General features: G+C 37.5%; 3 protein-coding genes across 3 annotated transcripts; all 3 read right to left on the bottom strand.

Annotated features, from left to right (window-relative positions):
* Nucleotides 1-481: 481 nt before the first annotated feature.
* Nucleotides 482-4,093, bottom strand: LOC130497810 (pentatricopeptide repeat-containing protein At1g74750-like). The gene is given in 4 exon segments (XM_056991041.1): nt 482-1,289; nt 1,291-2,004; nt 2,006-3,217; nt 3,917-4,093. Coding segments are annotated over 3 exon segments (2,532 nt in total). The 5' UTR covers nt 3,215-3,217; nt 3,917-4,093; the 3' UTR covers nt 482-680.
* A 1,102-nt stretch (nt 4,094-5,195) lies between these two features.
* On the bottom strand, nt 5,196-8,616 carry LOC130494743 (protein QUIRKY-like). The gene has a single exon (XM_056990844.1). The coding sequence runs from the start codon at nt 8,546-8,548 to the stop codon at nt 5,420-5,422; it is 3,129 nt and encodes a 1,042-aa protein (XP_056846824.1). The 5' UTR covers nt 8,549-8,616; the 3' UTR covers nt 5,196-5,419.
* Nucleotides 8,617-11,562: 2,946 nt separating this feature from the next.
* On the bottom strand, nt 11,563-16,302 carry LOC108814915 (isochorismate synthase 1, chloroplastic). The gene is made up of 15 exons (XM_018587565.2): nt 16,061-16,302; nt 15,708-15,896; nt 13,950-14,212; nt 13,756-13,873; nt 13,557-13,673; nt 13,325-13,471; nt 13,160-13,234; nt 13,002-13,070; nt 12,806-12,924; nt 12,653-12,710; nt 12,421-12,531; nt 12,207-12,291; nt 12,026-12,123; nt 11,849-11,941; nt 11,563-11,755 (listed from the first exon to the last, which is right to left on the bottom strand). The coding sequence occupies exons 1-15, from the start codon at nt 16,175-16,177 to the stop codon at nt 11,696-11,698; spliced, it is 1,719 nt and encodes a 572-aa protein (XP_018443067.2). The 5' UTR covers nt 16,178-16,302; the 3' UTR covers nt 11,563-11,695.
* Between the last annotated feature and the right edge of the window lie 4,376 nt (nt 16,303-20,678).

The following is a 20,678-nucleotide window of genomic DNA, read 5'->3' as shown; positions in this document are numbered from 1 at the left end:
TTAATATATATTATATATAAAAATAATATATATATTTAAGTATATAAATTTATTTCGGATACATTCGGGTACCCAAAATACTTCGGTTCGGATCGGGTTCGGTTTCGGTTATTTAAATACCGAAATTTTGAACCCGTTCGGATATTTAATCAATTTCGGTTCGGGTTCGGTACTACTTTTTCGGATCGGGTTCGGTTCGGTTTTTTGAGTTCGGATTATTTGCCCATCCCTAATAAAGGGTATCGCTCTTCTCCAGGGATCCAGACTCTATTCAGCCAGAAAAAAATGGTAAATTGCTAACTTTTAGGCTCCTTTAGATCTCCAGTTTTCCTTCTCCATTCACATCATTGTAGTAGAATCAGGACATGGTGGTAAGGAAACTGTTTTGTAACACTTGATGTTTGTACAAACATAAAACATACAACAAAACATTCCAATATTTAATAAATATGGGTCTTATTATCACCCTGAAAGATTGATTTATATACTCCCATTACATCCCATTGCAAGAGGAGATAATGTCCACATGATAACAAAAAAATCTGGAGATAAAACTCCAGTTATCACTAACCATAAACCTTGAACCTTATGACATACAAAACCAAGCCACTGAGACTAGCCAAAGTCTAATAATTGAATAGGCTTTAAAAATAAGAAAAACAAAAACAACTAATCTACAACTAGAGCAAATGCATCCTCTCAACATATGATGATTCAAGCAACCATTTCTTGAGAGGCTCTCCGCATCCAACAAAACAGCCTGAGTTCCCATTCTCAGTGAAAAACGGGAAGTTGAACATGTTGAGCAGTTCCTCAACTGCTTGTCTCACCATTGAAGTGCCTGTGACCCTACTTCTTCTTCCCCAACCAGTTACTATATCAATCCTTGAAGGACATTCTCCTGAAACCAACATCTGCTTACGGAACCACGCAAGTGTCCTAGACAGTGCTGTCACTGCAGTTCCTTCTGACATTACATGGAGATTTATAAGCCAATAGCTGCAGCTTTTCTCCCTCAACGCATCTGGATACACATTCTTGAATGCAGCCACCTCCCAGACCGAGCCTGCCTCTTCTTTCAGACCTGACTTGTGGAGAAAATCCACTACTGCATCCATGAGACCTCTCTTACTCTCTCTGTCCTCGCTGTGCATGTAATCAAGGAAGTTGCTGACATGGTCACGCACGTTTTGGCCATCGGTACCTGCAGGTGGCATTTTGAGGAGAAACATGTGTGCCGGATGACCTGAGACTGCCATTAGCTGACCACAGAATCCCAAGTCAAAATTTTGAACGAGCATCTGTGCAACAGCTTAAGAGCAACGTGTATGTCTGCAAAGAAGACTGTAGACCAAGCGCCAACATACTCTGCAATAAATTATAAGCTTCAGACAGCCTGTGAACCCTAAGGAAAGTGCTGAGAAGAGAGTTGCATGTAGGAACATTAGGTCGCAGACCAGCGTGAAGCATTGCTTGATACCACTGCCAAGCCTTGTCCACATTGCCAGCTTTTCCCCACAAGTCCACCAAAAGACCGTAGACCGGTTCATCAGGAACCCAGTTCTTACGCTGCATCTCAGTGAAAACAGCCTCTGCTTCCTCTAGATATCCACAGTGCCCAAGCACCTCCATAACTATACTGTAAGTCACTTTGTCAGGTTGAAACCCGGCATCTTTCATGTCACGGTAGAGCTTCAACGCACTCTGATAGTTCCTCGCCTTGGCGTGCAAAGCTATCATGATGTTGAATGTGACCAAGTTAGGAGTACAGCCTTGACCAACCATTTCACAGAAGAGCCTATGTGCAGCAGGTAAATGTCCGGCCTTTCCAAGACAGTTTATTATAACACTGTATGTGAAAGTATCAGGAGAGAGACCCGCTGCTTGCATTCTCTGATACATGTCCATGGCAATGTCAAGAAACCCAGCTTTAGCGTGGATGTCTATAAGTGTACAGTAAGTTACACGGTCAGGCTCACATCCAGCCTCTTGCATTTGGTTGAAAAACATTCATAGCTTCTCTGAGGTAATTTGCACGGCCGTAGCTATGGATAAGCCGGTTATACGTGACGGTATTAGGCTGACACCCCTCTCTAACCATCTCATCGAGAAGCTTGTTTATCTCACCAAATTGCTTTGCACGACCAAGGTTACCTACCATAGTGGTATAAGTATGGCCATCATGCTTAAACCCAGGTTGCCTTTTTAGCCAATAGAAGAAACCAAGCGCATTAGTATAATTATCCATCTGCTTGAGAACTTGGTTTGCTTGGTATGCATCCACCCTCAAACCGACATTGTGAAGGGCCTCTTCAGCAGCAGGTCCCCATTTGAATCTCCGCAATATATTAGAAACATTCTCTACAACGTATCCAGAGTTACAATGCTGCCTAGTTGTTGGACCAGTCCCTGGTGTCACTCTCACCATTTCCCTTGAGGGCTTACTGAAACCTTCAGCCGGATATTTCATCGTCCTGTCATCTGAAGAATGCACGTTAAAGTCACAACCACCAGACGCATACCTGGTAGAGTCAGTATTGGTTCTTTGCGGCATGCTTTTCCTCTTTCCAGAGACAGTAGTTGTGTGTAAATCCTGAGGTTCAAAAGGCTTTCCTGCCACATCACTTGAAGGTTGCCTTAAGCCTGATCTTTCAGCTTCCTTAGGGTAGACTTTAGAGAGATCCTCTCTTCTGATGACTTTCACATTCGAAGACTTAACACTTGTAATAGGCCGAGAAGGGTCAACCATACAGCTTTTAGGCAAACCAACGACTTCAGTTCCATCGGTTAGAGGGATCTTATAGTTTGCTATATCCGAGAGGAAGTTCACAGCTCCAATACCAGCCTTGAACATCTGATCCCCAATAGGCGCCACCGTGTCTTCCTCAACAATAACGGGAACATGGGTTACAGAATCTGGTTTCACAGGCAAAACAGGAGAGGAAACATGCTGGGGAAGAAGAGACGGTCTGGCGAAATGTTCAACCTTGGCCTCTGCTGGTAATACATTTCCAGCTAGTCCAGCAGCTAAAGTCGAAGCTCTTTTCCCAGTCAGTACAGCTTCGTTTCTGGCTTGCTGGCGTCTCAAGACGCAGCTTTCATCGTCGGCAGATGTACAAGAGTTTCCATCAGCTGCACCAGATCTTGTTGTGCCACCAAGAAAAAAGGATCTCGCTGTACTGGAAAGATTACTAATCTGCTTTGCACGAATCATCGTCTGCAAATACAACAGAAACGAACCACAAGCTCAGAGAAGTCTAAAAAGATTCAAATATAAAACTAAAAGAGGGTGTTACCCTTTAAACTACCTTAGCAACCTAATACACACTACCTGATATCTCTCAGTCTCTCACCATATACATAATGTCAACGGAGCCACCGAAGCAGTAATTAAGGTTCAACGGTTGGTAGTGTAATCAAGCATTCAAGACATGAGTCTAAAAAAAAAATTCACATCTTATTAGCCATCTAGCTCTCTTTCACCCACAAAGCTGTATACCACCTCTATGTCCCTTAATAGTTAAATGAAACTAAGAAAATCTGTACATTAATTGTCCAAAAGTCACCCTTTGTCTTGTAATAATTCCACATAGACTAACTAAAACCATTGTTCTTTCAGCTTCTCATTAAAAGTATCATCTCCTTTTAACACACCATGTTCGAGATGCATTCTAGCTACTTTCTCAAAATCACTGAGCCTCTGGTAGAATTATCCACCATCTGATTCACATCCAAATCCTTAAAAACAAGTTGCTAAAACTAGAGTCAAAACGTTTTGAATACAGAACAGAAACTCTCATTAAAAACCCACAAATCTGACCCCTTTATTGCTAAGAAAAAAGCGAGATTTCCATCGGAAAAATGAAAGAGAGGGAAGCAGCGAGAGATCAAACGAGACTAGCAAAAAGTCTCTCACCTTCAGAAACGGTGCGGAGTTTGACTTCCTTCGTGTTGCTTCGTGTTCCCCAGATGACCCAAAAGGAGAAAAGAAATCGAATTTATCTTTCTCCCTCTGTAGCCGTCAAAATGTGAAAGCTTCAAGGTTCAACCTTTTGTGTTTGCTCTCCAAGCAAAATTGAGCAAGGGTCACGACTTTATTATGCCTTTTACTAATTTTATAAAATGTTTTTTTCCTTAACCTACCGGGCTTTTCAAGTACACCCCTATAATTTGATAAATATTCTATAACACCACGATAAATGTTTTATTTGACAACCAGGCCATTCAAATTTTAATCTGATCTCTACCATAACAATATCAGTGTTAATTAAAGCTTAACTAATCGTTAAAATAATAGTTTATCATATATATTGACTTCCCTGTTAAATCTTAAGTAACCAATGTTGGGTCAGAATTGGTAATTTACAAGTTAAGTGGTTGATTTGTGAGAATGAAAAAGACTATAGGAGGATTTAGCTATAAAAACGGTCTTTACTCTTTGTTCCCCTTTGTGCAACGTTTCAATGTTGCCCTCCCCAAATATCATTGTATACGTGGCGTTATTTTCCATGTCTTGAATACGACCCACAGCTTTGTTAGGTTAGTAAAGAGATGCGAGATTTAGTGGATATGATTCGTTGCAAAACTAAATATCCGCCGCTTACTTGATTTAGATTTGTAGAACGTTCTCAATCACTAAATATGTGGAAAAAAAAATCTTATAGAATATATGGAAATGATGCGACAAATATATTGTGGAATTAGAGATTTTAGTCTGTTGATTTATGGTAATACAATATAAACTCTCAAAATATTATAGATTTGCAATCAGGTAAGCCCATGATGATTATGAGATCATTTGCCTCTAGGCCTTTTATGTTCTTATCCAAGCATTTCGTTTAAGCTGAGAAGATATAATTTGGTTTTTGTATCAGTTAGTCCAACCAGCCCATTTTGTATTTTCTTGCTAGACCAACTATACTGAGATGTACATTATGTAGGTCATGTCTCGTACTATGTTATGGAATTTTATGCAGCTTTATTTAGTAAGTGACTCGTGAAAGGACAAAAAGAGCTCAGAACTTAAACATGTAATGGAAAGGAGTAGTAGAGATGTAGAAAAAGAGATTGTAAGATAGTGAGTGGAGACCCACTGAAACTAGGAGAAGAAAGACTGCTGGTGATTTCACGGCAGAGTATGAATCATTTATTTAAGTGTGATCAATTAATAAATCATTTCGGATTACAGAGTTAAGTACAGAAACATCTCTGTCGTTTGCTTCAAAATATAATAGTCAGGTCTCAAACTCGTACAATCTGATTATAAAACTCCGACAGAATCCGACTAATAAAATAACGAATCATAATATTAGTATGATAAAAATCATAGCTTTTAACTCTTAAACACAAAATGAATTTTATTCTATTCTCTTCCTCAGCTCAAGTAACATAAGAGACTTGGACACTAAAAAAAACACCCTTATATGAGCCGATCAGACAAGCTTGGCAACCGTCGGAAAAAACTAAGACTCGCCGTAGGCATTGTGTCCCTAAACATCGGATGCCTAAGATAGTAAAACCCAAGAGCCACCGCCACCATTTTCGCCGGAACAACATATAGAACTATTGTAATCACCAAACATATTGTAATGAACAACTTAGTTGCTCTCGGATCTCTCCAGCTAACCAACGCTTGAATCCGTTCTCCCTGCGCTGCAAAATCGCCTAGAATGGTCTGAACCCCCACAGCTAAGATCCTTAACCGATCATACCTAGCTCTGATTACTTCTGGTCTCCTTGAGCTTGGTACGGTGTCGAACTCTTCGTCTAGCTCATCAGGATCCACAGTTTCGGCTTGTGATAACCGGATATCCATACCAGCCGGTATCTTGGGTCTAAATCGGTAGTACCAAACTCCGATCATCACCACATACAAGAACGCTGTCGGGACAACCAAATCAGGGTACCATACAAGAACTAGATAAAGAATGTGGACTAGAACCGTCGTCACTGGATTCCTCCACCGTCGGATATTATCTAACCACTTAGCTAAACCCACCGCCCAAGCTAAAACCCCAACAATCCTATACCAATTCGCTTTGCTCTTCCTCATGCTCCACGAATGTGAATCCGCATCCAACATATACCGAACCACTTCCGGTCCCAACGGCGGTTCTGCTCTAGCCAGCCACGCGGCAACCATTTTGGTAGCCGCTCCTCTCAATGCATCCTGTTGTGCTACTCCTAGAGGCCTTATATAGTGCATCCTAGGTAGAAGTGGTTGTCCGTAAGCCGCGCAAACATCAGGTAGCAGCGACGGGCACGCAAACCGGACCGCCACTTCGATTTCACCCATCTTCTTCAGACCGCTAGGTAACAGAACAAGTAGAGGATACGAATTGGTGTACACTTTGTTACTCTCTAACGTCGAGACACGAATCCTTATCTTCCCTATCCGAGTATCAGGTCTATCATCGGAGACATCCGAGAACATCCTCCAGTTGTCGAATACCCCAACAGTTAAAACAGTGCAAGGATCATAAACCTGCCACGTGTACTGCTCGTGCCATCTCGGGTCGAAACTGTCAGTTATGGTTCGCGTCCGAACCCATTTCTTCCCGTACTTAGCGACACAGTAAGCATCAGTGGAGCCTTTCCCTCCGTTTTTAGCCTTCATCGGTAACAACCCACGAGCTCCGAGTATCCCCAGCTCAAGTACTCCGATCGGTGGTTTCCAGAGCTGCTTAGCCGTGGGACGGAAGTCACTACACACGTGCGCAGCTTCTTCAAGCACGTGATACCCACCTTCAAGACACAGTCTTAAGCTAATCCTCCCACAGTAAGGTCCTCCACCTTCTCCTTCCAAAGCATGCCATTTAGACGGCACGAAACGCTCATCGATTCTCTGCTCAATGGAGCTCACTGGTATCATCGCGTGCCCTAGAACCATCGGCTCTTTACTCGTCCTATCTTCAACCATCAGCATCAAACAGTCTTCCAACGGCTCCCCAGCTACGAAGATCATATCTTCGTGCCAATGAAACGAGCCACTGTGATTATTCATCGAGCCTCGCCGTGTACGTGCCGACTGAAACCCTAGCTGAGCTTTCACACGGACCTCAGGCGCCGTCAACGGCGGAAGATTCGGAGCGATGTGTAGATCCTGCGCCTCCAGAACAGTCACTCTCAAGTACCAGAGCTTCGGCGACTGGTACACCTTGGACCGAGTGTGCGCCACGTGCGGAGCGTCGGAGCTCCACGCCTCCGGGAAAGCCTCGTCTACCTGAGTGCCGATCCACACGGAGAGCTGGATATCGCCGGAGACTCTCCCGGAGTTCTGATCGGCGGCCGAGCCTTCGAGGCGGTACCACTGAGGAGCGAGCGGACTATCCGGCGGGTCGCGAACCGGAACCTCGGAGAGATCGAAACAAACACCGCCGAGGAAACTCTCCGACGAAGCGTCCCAGGCCGAGATTTCGAGAGTCGCGCCCGACGCGGCTGAGTCGGTTCGGTTATGTCCCAGCGCGAAGACCTGATTCCATGCCGGAGAATCCGTCGGTTCGCCAGGCCGGTTAACAGCCGGTTTAGACCTGACGAAATGGTTAGAAGTTCGTACTTTGACGTACGCGCTCTCGTTCGGCGGGAGCCCACGCGCTTTCACGATCCTCACGAAGAGGTACTGCATTGGCTCGACGAGGTTGCAAGGGTGGTGAGTAGTCTTCTTATCCATCGCGGCCTCCGAGGCTCCGATCTTGCTGCTGATAACCCTAGGGGAGAAATCTCCGTTAGGCCGTTTCGCGGCGACTCTGATCCTGTCTCCGCCGGGAGGTCTCCCTACCTGCATCTTCCTCACCTCCGGCGGATAGCGATGCACCTCGTGATGAGGCGGAGACGGCGGTCGTGGTGGAGGATGGTTATCGCTGGGAGGACCCTGCATCACCTCCTGCGTCGGCGGAGGAGATTCCTCAACGATAACCACCGGCGGTTGCTGAGGTTCTTGGTAGCTATGACTCTGAGCCGATTCGAAAACCGGCGACGGTTTCTCCGGAGGTAGATTCTGCATCTGCTGCGGCGGAGGAGGAACAAACTGTTCGTCAGCTTCTCGTTGCGGCTGCGGCGGTGGTTGTTGTTGTTGCTCCATGTTCTCGTTGTCGCCGGCGAGTTCGTCGTAATAGTAAATCTTGAGCCCAATCTCGCCGCGAATCCAGCTGAAGACGCTCTTCTTCTCGAGCGGGAAGTAGACGAGGCCTTCGTCGCCGCGTCTGGAGAACTGGCTCCCGTAGATCTTGACCCTGCCGAGGAAGTGGTTTTTCCGGCCGCCGCCGTTGCCGAAACGCTTGTCGTTGTAGACCTCGATGTCGAGCTCGTCGTAGTCCATGTTCTGGGGGTCGTTGACGGAGAAATCGAGCATCTCGTTCCAGATAGGGTTTAGGTCGCGGAACTTGGTGGAGGTTCGTTTCTTCTGGGCGTCGAAATCGACCACCACGTAGGCGCTCGAGCTTCCTTGGCCGTCTTTAGGGAGGAGGTTGCGGGCTTCTACTACTTCCACGACGAGTTTTCGCTGCATCCTCGAAGGCGGAGGATCTGATTGAAACGGCGTCGTGTTCATCGTAGAAAGAGAGAGAGTTTCGAACCTTTGTCACAGAGACGATAATCGCGGAAGAGAGAGAGAGAAAAAGAGAGGAGAAAGTGTGTTTTTTCGAGGCTATACTTTATTTATTTGAATTTGTTCTTCTTTCTTTAATGCCATTTCTTCTTGTAATGTTTTTCTTGCTTGTTTTGTATAAGTAATTTTAGTTTCTGTTACCAAATCTTGAGATTAACTACTAAGCATACGGTCGATAAAATTATTGTTTTATGGATGGTTTTCCTGTATTACATTTGAAATGAACTTACTTCTACTGATTAAACACCCAAATAGTTTTTATAAATTTAGCAAACTACAACTTAGGTAGATCTAAAGAGAGATCATTGTTATTAAAAATACTGTAAATATTTTTTTTATATAATAATCATATTTTAACAAAACTATAGTACTATGGTTATGAGTTTTCAGGGTTTATTGAAGTTTTCATTTAGTGAATTCATCTCATTTTCTCTCTTTTATTTTTAATATTATAACTCATAATTTTATAGCTAAAAACTATAAAAAGAAAATATAGACTTAGATTTATTGGTTAAATTAGTTAGAATATTAGATACAAATAAACCTAATTATGGTGAAAGGCATAAAGGGGGAAAGAATATTTGGCGTTAGATAATGGGGAAATCTGATTCCATTCTCTATCGCCAAGCCTTCGTTTTATTCTTCCCTTTATACGTGTTCTCTGATTTTATTATTGTACTCTCTCATTTGTTTATTTTATTTTGTTCTTGATTCTTCATTTATTTTATTAAAGTCGCCATCTATCTTATTAAAAGAGAAGTACCCATTTAAAAATACCCCTTAATTTTTACTTTTATTTACATTTCATGCCACTGTAGTATTAATTAAGCTTCCTATTTTTATGGTTGTCTTTTTCACTTTAGTTAATGTGTTTTCCAAAATTAAATACACAATTAAATATTACTTCCTATTTTAATGCTTTATCTTTTCCACTTAGATTAATGTGTTTTCCAAAATTAAATTTGAATTAAATACACTTCATTAACTTCTCCATTAAATCAATGTCAAATTAAATAAATTACATTTTTATTGGACAAACAATTGATAGAAATTATAATATCAACTTTTCATTTAATGAATCTCAACGAAAAAAATATTACCAAATTTGAACCGAAACTAGATAATATCCAGACGGATTTACCATTTTGGTATCTAGAGAACCATAACCAAACCTGATCTGAACGAAATATTTCGGATATTCGAATGTATTTAAATCATATTTATATACTTCAATATGTTAGCTATTTTTAGAGTTAATATCTAAAATATAAGCTATTTTAAAATTGTTTAAAATATTTGAAATATAAAAAATAGTCAAAAGTAAACATCTAAAGTAGATAAATAATTATCAAAACACCAAAAATACTTAAAATATATATTTATTCTTCATCTAAATATCCAAGTTAAACATATTTTAAATTTTTAATTTAGGTACTTTGGCTTACATTACTCAAATTTACATGTTATATTATTTTAATTTTTAGATTTAAGGATATTTAAAGATATATAAATTTTGAAAAATTAAAAATAGTTTAAACGGGTTATCAAACCCGCAAAGATCTGAATCAAACTGGAACCAAAATTTATAAATACACGAATAAAGCTAGAATCTTTAAACTCGAAAATCTCAAACCCGAATAGATTTTAACCGAATTCGAGTGGGTACCCAAATATCCACATCTAACTTAGTCAATATAAAATGATCAAATATTATAAATATATTATTTTATATAAATAAATAAAATCTAAAAGTGAAAATTAATACCCGTACGCACGGGTCAAGATCTAGTTACAATATTACATGACAAGATTTGGCAACCAAGGCGGTTGGATGGAAACTTTAGTTATTTTAAAACACACACAAGTTTCTTAATCTAATTTAAAAAATTATCTCAGAGATTATTAATGTTTTTCCATTTTAAGTTTGGAATATGCCACTTACCGTTTATTGGACTCGACTAACAAAATCCATACCATCGTTTAAGGCCCAAACCTCCTCCCCCGGTTTTGTTCTATTTGGTGAAATCAAGGTCATTGCTATAGATTGTTCTTTTCATTTGAAGTCAGAGATAAATGATCAATACTTGTGAGTTGTGACTTGAGAGAATCATTAAATGTTATGGGACTTTCACATAAATTACTACGCAGTGGGTTCTTATTTTATGAAGGAAAAACCAAGAAAATCTTGTTTTTATTGCATTATATGATATGAATGCTACCATTTAATGTGAGGAGTGAAGTGGGTAGGGACCATTATGATCCTTGATTTTGTATCCCACACACAATACGATAAAGAATTTTGTTCCCTCGTGCTCTCGTCATTGCCATAGCCTTTGTTTATTTTTCACACCACCTTTTCTGTGTGTCTGTTGTGAAATATCCCGGTTTGGTTATAATAACCATAATCGGGTTGTTAAATGTACCAATCCGGTTTTGTTGTGGACAACACAAAAGTTACAATTTAGTCAAATAGGACATGAAAAGAAATAACGAACATTATCTTTTCCAAACAGTATAGCACATGTTTCAAACATCGTTTTCGTAAAAATTGAAAAAAGCATCACCGTTTTCATTAAAGTTCTATTTTTCTTTATCACACAAGCCCTCTATGAAAAAAGTGTTTTAGATGTGAAAAATGATTATCTCAACCCTATTTTCTTGTCATCTGTTTGAATTCACTTAAACGTTCCAATTGGTTACCATGTTAAAGTAAAAAATATGCTGAATTCTTTGTTTTTCATATTTTATACCAGTTAGCTTGATTTTAGAGGTGTTCTGGATATTAAAGTAAAAGTTTGATTTGTTTTTTTTTACTTTTCATAGCACTAATTTTTAAGTTTTAGATTAATTAGAAAATTTGCTTCTGATCAAAACATTAACGAATCCCATTAACAATGAAAGGTTTAGCCTTATTAACATTCAGATTAGGCCTGGCCTAGTTACAACCAAGAAATATATAATCAGAAAACCCCCTATGAACTTTCAACAAATATTATTTCTATTTACAACGTAGACAAAATACACACTGATTCTCTATTGTAACCCCTTTCCACATACACTACAAGGATAAACAAATGTTGTTACTCTTCTTCAGTTAATTGGCTGCAGAGTTGTTGTTGTTGTTGCCTCAGATTCAATTGACTTGGTGAACTGCAGAAACAACCACACAAAATGAATAAAACAAGGGTTTTTAGAAACAAAAGAAGCGCAGAGTTAGGTAACAATTTTGTTAACAACTCGAACCTGAGATATCTTTAGATCAAGCTCATTCCACTCTGAGGTTGGGTTGCTTCCAGCTACTATCCCTGTCCCCGCATAGATCAATGCCCCAAGACCCTGTAATAATAATTCAAAAGAAACGATTCAGTCTAGTTTCTTAAACTGAGGAAAGTATTTTTCTAGAGCAAATAAGATCTTCACCTTCTCCACTAGAGCTGATCTGATACCAACTGCAAACTCACTCTCCACTCCACCAAAGAAACCAATAGGTCCAGCGTACATTCCTCTATCAAATGATTCTGGGAGACGAGAAATGTTTTAATAAGAAAACTCGGGAAAGAAAAAAAACAAAGCATAAGATGTCAGAAACAAGAAATCTTACCTATTTCCTTAATCAAAAGCCTAGCTTCTTCTGCTGGAAGCCCACAAACAGCTGGAGTTGGATGCAGAGCAGCCAAGATGTCAAACTGTATAGTAAAACATAAGACAAAAGGGTCGAACCTAATCTCTAAGGAATAGAAACTTCTGGAGATAACATTCAAGACCCTTTAAATTCAAGTGATCTAGATGATTATGTGATATAAAACTATTCTCACCTCATCATCTTCCCTCCTAAGCCTCCCGGCTAATTGTGAATACAGGTGTTGCACTCTTGCAAGCTTCCTCACAGTTTTTTGGGGCTTAACAACTACCTTGTCACATATAGACTGCAGAGCAAAAGAAATGATAATAAGAAAAATAAATGAAACAAGTACAAGAAAAGATTTCAAGATTGGTATCTTAACAGGAAAAAGAGTGAAAGCTGCAGAACAAGATGATTGAACTTACGTTTAACTTTTCTCTGATATTCTCTCGTACAATAGAGAACTCAAGGTCGTCTTTGGGGCTGCAGCAGTTTAGCAAACCACGTCAGTACACAAATGAGATCAGAGAAATGGATTCTACGATGGTTCAAAACAGTAGAGTAAAAGGAAAAATGACCTGGTTAGTAAGTCACGCTCTATCTCCATATCACGAGCCCTTGAAGCGGCTCGAGGCCTAGTTGCAGCCAAAGCTTCACTGCAGACACCTAACTGGTTCCTTTGGAAAAGCCTCTCAGGCTATATCACAAAGAGACGAATATGTCAGCCTTGTTTCGTCCATATAAAATGTACCTAAAGACTAAATTATAACATACCGTGTTACCGATAAAAGCTGGTGCACCTGGTGGTTGTAGACAGAACTGATATGCATCATGCCCTTCACTCTGTCACACAATAATTGTAATGAGATTTATGTCCTAAAAACATTGCTATATATATATATATATTCAGAATCAAAGGTCAAAACACACACCTGTAACTGTGCAAGCCAAGCAATGGGATCAATGTCGGTATCTGTTATAACTCTGCTGTTGCGAGCAAGCACGACCTGATTTCACAAACAGAAAACAATCAGTTACAACAGGAACCATAACTGAGTAAAGAACAGATACGCACGCACACGAAGTCACTAAACTACCTTGCTGAGAGACGAACTCTTCTGCTTTATAATCTCCAAAGCCTTCTCTACAGCAGGGTAATAGGCCCCTTTGGTAGGAACATGATTCTTGCTAAGCACAGATACTCCAAGAGACTCCCTCCGTAACCTCACCACAACAGAAGAAACCTGACAACACAAACAAAACTCCTCGTTAGCATAAAGAGAGAGTCACATTCAATAACTTAAAGGAGAAACGGACTTGAATTCAAACCTGAAGCATAGTCTCCTGAAGTGATTCAATAGCATCCTCAAGCGTCCAAGAGAGTTCATCGTCCCAAGCAAGAGTTGCAGCCAGCATTGAGCTTCCACCAAACTCATTAAACTCAACCTGTAGCGTGATATCAACCAATTAGTCAAAACAAGTCACGTGCTTTTTGTTAAGTAAAAAAAAAAGTCACGTGCTTTTATACCTGAGGCACTGCAAAGTAAAACGCGCCAAATGGTTCCCACTCCACAGAGATTTTGCCGTTGGGATCAAACCGCATGCCACCATAGGCACGAATCAGAGGCGACTTTGACGAGAGAAACCTTCAGAAACAACTCAACAATCAGATATAAGCTGAGAAGCGAAGAACGTGTGGAGAACTCTGGTGAATCTCATTACCTTCGGATGGATCTCCAGTCGTCGTGAGAGAAGGGGTCTAGGTCACGGAAGAACACTGCGGAGCCGATTCCGGCGACGCTGACCAAATCGCGACCTGATGAGCCTCCAAGTCCGTTTCCGTTCGAGTTCTCTTCGTCGTTGGCCAAGTCGAGGAGGAGATCGGGACGACCGACGTCGCTGCGGCGGGAGAAGAAGCAGCGAGGTTGGATCTCGTTCTGAGCTTGAAGCCAGTCGATTGCTCCGATTTGCTGGTCGATTGGCACCTAAAACCAAACCAAACAAAACCGATATAATTTATGGTTCTTTGAGAAATTGCGCGGGAAAATGTTCGGTTCGGTTGAGGCCCACTCAAATCATTAAACCATTAGTACATTTCTAGCCTAATTAGTAATTAACGGTGGATTTTTGTCAGTTGACTGTCAACTCTGAACTTTTTCAGTTTGTCAAAAAAAGAACTCTGAACTTGGCAAAGTTAAATTGACTCAATGGAAATTAGTTCTTTTTTACGTCCACCGCATTATGATTTATGAATAATATAAATTAATATTCGGTTATTAGATTCTTGTACGACTCAATTCGTCTATGTGATTCATGAAATAATAATAAACTAGATTTTGACCCGCGCTTTGGAAGCGCGGAATATTTTACGATAATAAATTTCACTAATAACTTAACAAATATTTTGGTAATTTTTAAAGAGTGTGTATTTAAAATATTTTTGCATTTAAATCAATGTTTTTAAATTCAACCCGATTGTGATTATATCCGTTAATTCGGAGATCTGACAATTCAATTTTGGTTTTTAAAATATTCATATTAAAAAAATCACTAAACCTCGAGACTAACCGATTGAACTGATGGATGACTGATGGATGACCGATATGTAATCTTATAATCCAAAATTTAAAGTTCATTATTTTGCAATTTATGAAATTATGACGTTTCTACAAAATTTTAAAGAGAAAATGATAGATATAAAATAACTAAGATTAATTACTGTATTGTCTGGAAACATTGATAGTAGTATAAAAAATATATTGTTTGGAAACATTGATAATAGTATAAAGAAATAAGTATATTGTTTGGAAATATGGATAGTAGTATAAAGAAAGTAACATTAGTGATTTAATGTAGGTTTAACTATAAAATATAAAAGTGTATTTAATTTTAAAACTTACAAAATAAATGTTAGGTCCAACAGAATGTTTCTGTTTTAATAAGATAGATTAATAATAGTACTAGTGTTAGATTAGCCACATCTTCTTCTGTCTTGGTCATTACTAATACTAGCCATAGCTTTTTGTCTATATGATTAAACTACCAAAGGCACTAACCTTTTTTTTTGGTGCGATAATGATAATAAGCACTAGGAATCTAGGATACAGTGTTACAAAAAAAAAAGGAATTACAGCTATATAGAAATAGAAGGAGTGGTAAATAAGTATATCATCTCTCTTTATATGTTTTCATCTACTAAATGATTCTCTTTAAACCCACTAAGAACATCTCCATTCTCACTCCATAATTTACTCTATTTACTTTATAAATGGATTAAATTATAGAGTTGGATGAAGATGCCTTAAACCATTTGGATCCAGCTAAAAGAAGCAAACTTAAATGCTTAGGCTTTAAGAAACGAATCAGAAAGCGATATCACCAGAAAACCAATCCAAAGAAACCACGTGGCGTGATCGGATTCTTTCATTGACGTGAAAACTGGTTATCTCTTAAATTAAAAATAGAGGATAGTCTATGTACCTGTAACCGGACGACGCCGGAGGAAAACGGCGGAGGTTGAGATTTGAGCTCGGAAACGGCGGATATTAGCCTCTCAGTGGCGGCTGTCGGAGACAAAACAGTGGACATAGTCCTCGTCTCCACTGTACCAAGTGGCGTCTTGAAATCCCCTTCGCATCCATTCATAGACATCGAACACGACTTAAACTTCTGCAACCATCCATATAGGTTTCTCGGTTAAAGTAATGTTATGAAAGCCTTTAAAAAAAAGTTAATGTAATCTTACGTTCTTGAAAAAAAAAACAAGAGAACGTTGACCAAAAAAAAAAAGACAAAAGAAGAACAGAACTCAAAAGAAAGAGAAACAAAAAAACCTTGCGGAAGAATAATCTGGTGAATGGAGCTGGAGAGTAATGATGAGAGGTGGATATGGAGCTGTGTTTTTTAGTGTTTGTGGCCAGAAAACGAGAAGAAAGATGAAGGGAGGCCATTGGAGATTGCTTAGAGAACGAACAAAAGAGAAATGGTGAGTGGTTTGTTTAAATATTTTGTTTGTTTTTTCTATAAGAAATTTCTGTTTTTTTTTGTTCAAGTAAGATATTTGATGATATGGATTATGGATACGTCCCTCAATAAATAGGAGACGGATGTAGCTGGATCCCATTTAATATTGTAGAATTCATTTCATTTTCACACAAATTTCTCAGAATTGCTAAGTTAACTACTCAGAAATTTTCGTTTTTATTCTTTCTTCAAATGAATCACACTTTTCTTTCATTCTATCTTTTATTTATTCACATTACAATTTAATATTGTTAATCTAAAGAAAGAAGGAAACTCGTGTTTGGTTGGTCTATTACTATGAAGTATGGAAGTATAAACTGAATTAGAAAAATAAAATTATGTTTTTAACCTTAAAATGTATATATGTGAATAAGTAGACAGTGTTGCTCGAGAAACATAGATATATGTTGATAAAATAGTGTAAGATACATAATAATACTTGGGGTGGTAGTAATGGATTTAAAGGCTAGAAGCTACAAAATGTAACATGTTAATGATGTAAATTAAGAAATCTAAAATATACTAACAAGTGTTTTTCAAACTTTTGTTGGACTTGGATCAGTGACGGAGCCAGCACAATATCTTATAGGGGTCAAAATTTTTAAATGGGTAACTGAAGAGGTTAGATCATGTGACATGGGGGTCAGAGTAAGGTATTTTAACCAAATGATCCAGAAAAAAACAGTGTTCCTAAGCTAAATTCATTTTTTTTTCAAAAGTCATAGGGGTCAACTGAACCCCCTCAACACTATGTGGTTCCGCCACTGACTTGGATCACATGAGATGGATATTATATTTTATATGTGCATGTATTTTTGGTTACCTCTCCAAGGATTTACCAAAATAAAGATTCAGAGATATATACAGATACAATGGATTGTAATGACAGAAAAAAAGCAATTTGACGGACTGACAACATGTGATGGATATGATGGTAATAGCTGTACTTCGTTGCACTTGTTCTGACGTTTTGTAAATTTGGAACGGATTAGGGGAAATTGATCATTAAATTCCTGAAGTATTTGAAATTAGCACTTTATTCCTCAACTATCTACTATGTAATTTAAATCCTCAAATGTTTGTTGACTTGACTTTAAACATAAGAAAAGTCCACGTTAAAAACAAGATGGCAAACATTAAGTTTAAAAGTGATTCCGATTTATTTCCACTTCTCGTCACCTCCTTCCCCAAATAAAATCTCAATCTCGAAATCTACAAATCAAAAGCAAAACCCCTTGATTGATTTTCCCCTAAATCAAACACAGAACCTTGAATCTATTTGACAAAGTTGTACCTGCTTGTTTTCTGATTACAAATTTTTCTTAACCAAAGTTTTGGAATTCTCATATGAATTTAAACTTGAATAAACAAAATTTTGAATTTTGTTTCTTGGATGTCCCAGGAAACAGAGTATGAAATTAGAAATCTTAAGAAAAAAAACAAATACATCCTTAAGATGACAAATGAAACCTATATAGCTTCGGGAAAATACCAGATTTTCAAACAAAACTAATTACACAAAACTAATCAACGAATCTATCTTATTTCTCAAGTTTAAGTGTTACCAACATTTGTCTCAATCATTTGTGCACAAGTACCAAGCTCAAGAGGTATATTGTCTCTGCAACCTTTTATTCTTGTTGTTCCTCTTATTTACATCAAAATCAATCTCTACCAAAAAGCTACCATAGAAAACATCACTTAGCTTTGTTTATCATCCCTTCATTCCTTATTTAATTTTCTCTCACAGTTCAGATCAGTGTTCCTTCAGGTTAAGTCATCGAAACCACAGTACCCGACTTTGAACTAAAGACCGTAGTAGTGTGGAAATGATTTAGGATTCTGGGTTTCTTATTTGGAGTACATCTATTTAAAGATTGAGGTTTTGATTTGGTGCAGAAAATACGAAGAAAATTAACAAAACAATTAAAGAAAACTAATTATAACTTCTGTCTTAATGTTGCCAAGTCAACGATCATTTGAGGATTTAAATTGCATAGTAGATAGCTGAGGAATAAAAGTGTTAGTTTCAAATATTTCAGGAATTTAATGATCATTTTCCCAACGGATTAGTGAGATTTTTAGTGTAAGATATGAAACAAAAATGAAATCAACGGTTCAAAACAAAATGAAAAGCATAACCAATATGGAAAATTTAGATCAAATTTTAATTGACAGATTCGGATCCGATCGGAATAACTGATATCATTAATCAAAAATATGTGGTCATAGTTAAAATCAACTCCAAAACAGAAAATATACACATGAATGTATTCAACCGAGAGTTTTAACTGATTTATATTAAAATAAAAATTCACTGTTATTCAAACATAAATTTAAAAAAATACTTTAAATCCAGTGTTATTAAACTTGATATTTTATAAAATACTCTAAAATTCAATGTTATTAAACAAAATTTAAGATGAAAATTTTAGAGTACTTTAAATATTTTTATAGTATTTTAGAGGAGTTCCTTAATTATAAAAAAAAAATCTCACTGTTTTACATGGAATTCTAGAGTGTTTTAACAAAAATCACACCAAATTTTATAATATCCTGCAATCATCTACAAATTCATTTACAAATTCATTAAAAATTAAATACTTCAAATTTCAGATTCGATACACCCACAATATTTACTTTTTGACTAAATTCTTATGTGCCTTGCTGATCATATCTTAGCTTAGATTCATTTTAACATGATGCATTTTCTCAGATTTCTTACTTTAACATCAGTCTTTAATATTCTTCCATTTTTCTACTTTGCCAATGACGAATCCGTTCTACATGATTCCATTTTACAAATATCGACCTTGTTTCTACAACGATTATAAATCCATCTATTGTTATCTGTATAGTCCTATATATTATTTAAGGAATCAATTCAGTCTAACCAGCTTCTTTGCTAGGAAAGTGGCTCTTTGAAAAATCATCAATTCACGTCCCGGTTATAAAATTATTTAAACATTTTTAATGTAAAACGAAAACACACTGAAAATACAAAGGTTTACTTTCATTTATGAATGAATCATAATGTCGTCAAGAGTGAGAGGAGACAGGATAGTATAGAAAGGTTGTAGCAATTTCCCCAAAATTTCCCTGAAATAACCAATATACACATTTTAGTCCAAAGTCCATACGATGATTATGACGGCTCACCAGCTATTTGATAGACCTATCATATTTTTCCTGTCAAACTGAATCATCGTCGTCAAAACGAATATATTAATCAGACTATAAGTGACTTGACTTTATAAGTCAAATTGTTATTTATCATACGAGCTATTAAAAAATATTAGCAAGGTTTTCAGATAATAATATAATGAAACCAAACCATAACTCAGCTAGCATCTAAATAAACTGCAAGTACACGCGGTCCTAGTCCTACGATTTTGTACTATAGTGTGACTTTCTAGGTCATGAAATGTTGGACGCGGTCACTAGTGATCACATTTTGTTTCTATTAGTTAATTAAGACTTGGAATGGTTGTTTACTACTTGTTGCAGACTTGCAGTTCAACGTCGCATGCTATATATATAGTTGGAAAGTTTAAACGAAATTTGAGAAGCTAAAAAGTTTACGAAAATCACGCGTCTGACAATGTTCAAATTACGTTGATAAAAAATGTCTAAACCATGTGTTCATCTATCTCGTTTACTTGATGCAAACCCTTCTTGAAAACGTGAAAAAAATTATTATATACACACTAGTCAAGAGATAACAGAAGAACAAAAAGCACAAGAACAAAGGCTTTTTTTGAAGCAAACACAGGAACAAAAGCTATAAATGTAGGACCTCGAAAATCCTCATTGAAAATCAACAGCAAGCATATAAGTGATAATCTAAAGACTGTAAAACATTTAAAAAATTATTAAGGAAATAACGAATTCATAAAGTAAAAGATTTGATATCTTTCATTAACTCAATAAATCATTTTTATATTTTTTTAAAAACGAGATTGCGAACCTATCAGAGACTATCGCATAAATCATTTTCTTATACAATATGTCTTATTGATCTGAATGTCTGGAGAATAGCTAAAGTGCTTTCGAAGATCATTTAAGGTCGATTTAAAAATATTTTGAAAAACTATTTATAAAATCGTTAGATATAAATATTTTTTTTGTAATATATAATCGGTTCAAGCTATAAGTAAGAAGATTTTGATTGAAAATCACGAAACATAAAACATATAAACATAATATAAAGACTATAAAAAGTTTAAGAAATCATTAAGAAAATAGATGAATTTGTGGAGTTGAATTTGATCTCTTTCTTTAACTCAATAAATCACCGGTAATATGAGATGGTTTCTATGCATTTTTGAATTCTAGGATACCACGATGAGACTGTTTCACTGCCCTCAAAACAAAATCTATGAAGTATAACTACTATAAATACTCTAGAGACACTCACTTCAAAAAAAG

This window comes from Raphanus sativus, chromosome 7 (genome assembly GCF_000801105.2).
Source record: "Raphanus sativus cultivar WK10039 chromosome 7, ASM80110v3, whole genome shotgun sequence".
In the NCBI taxonomy this organism is placed as follows: Eukaryota; Viridiplantae; Streptophyta; class Magnoliopsida; order Brassicales; family Brassicaceae; genus Raphanus; species Raphanus sativus.
This window is presented reverse-complemented; position numbering and strand designations above follow the sequence as displayed.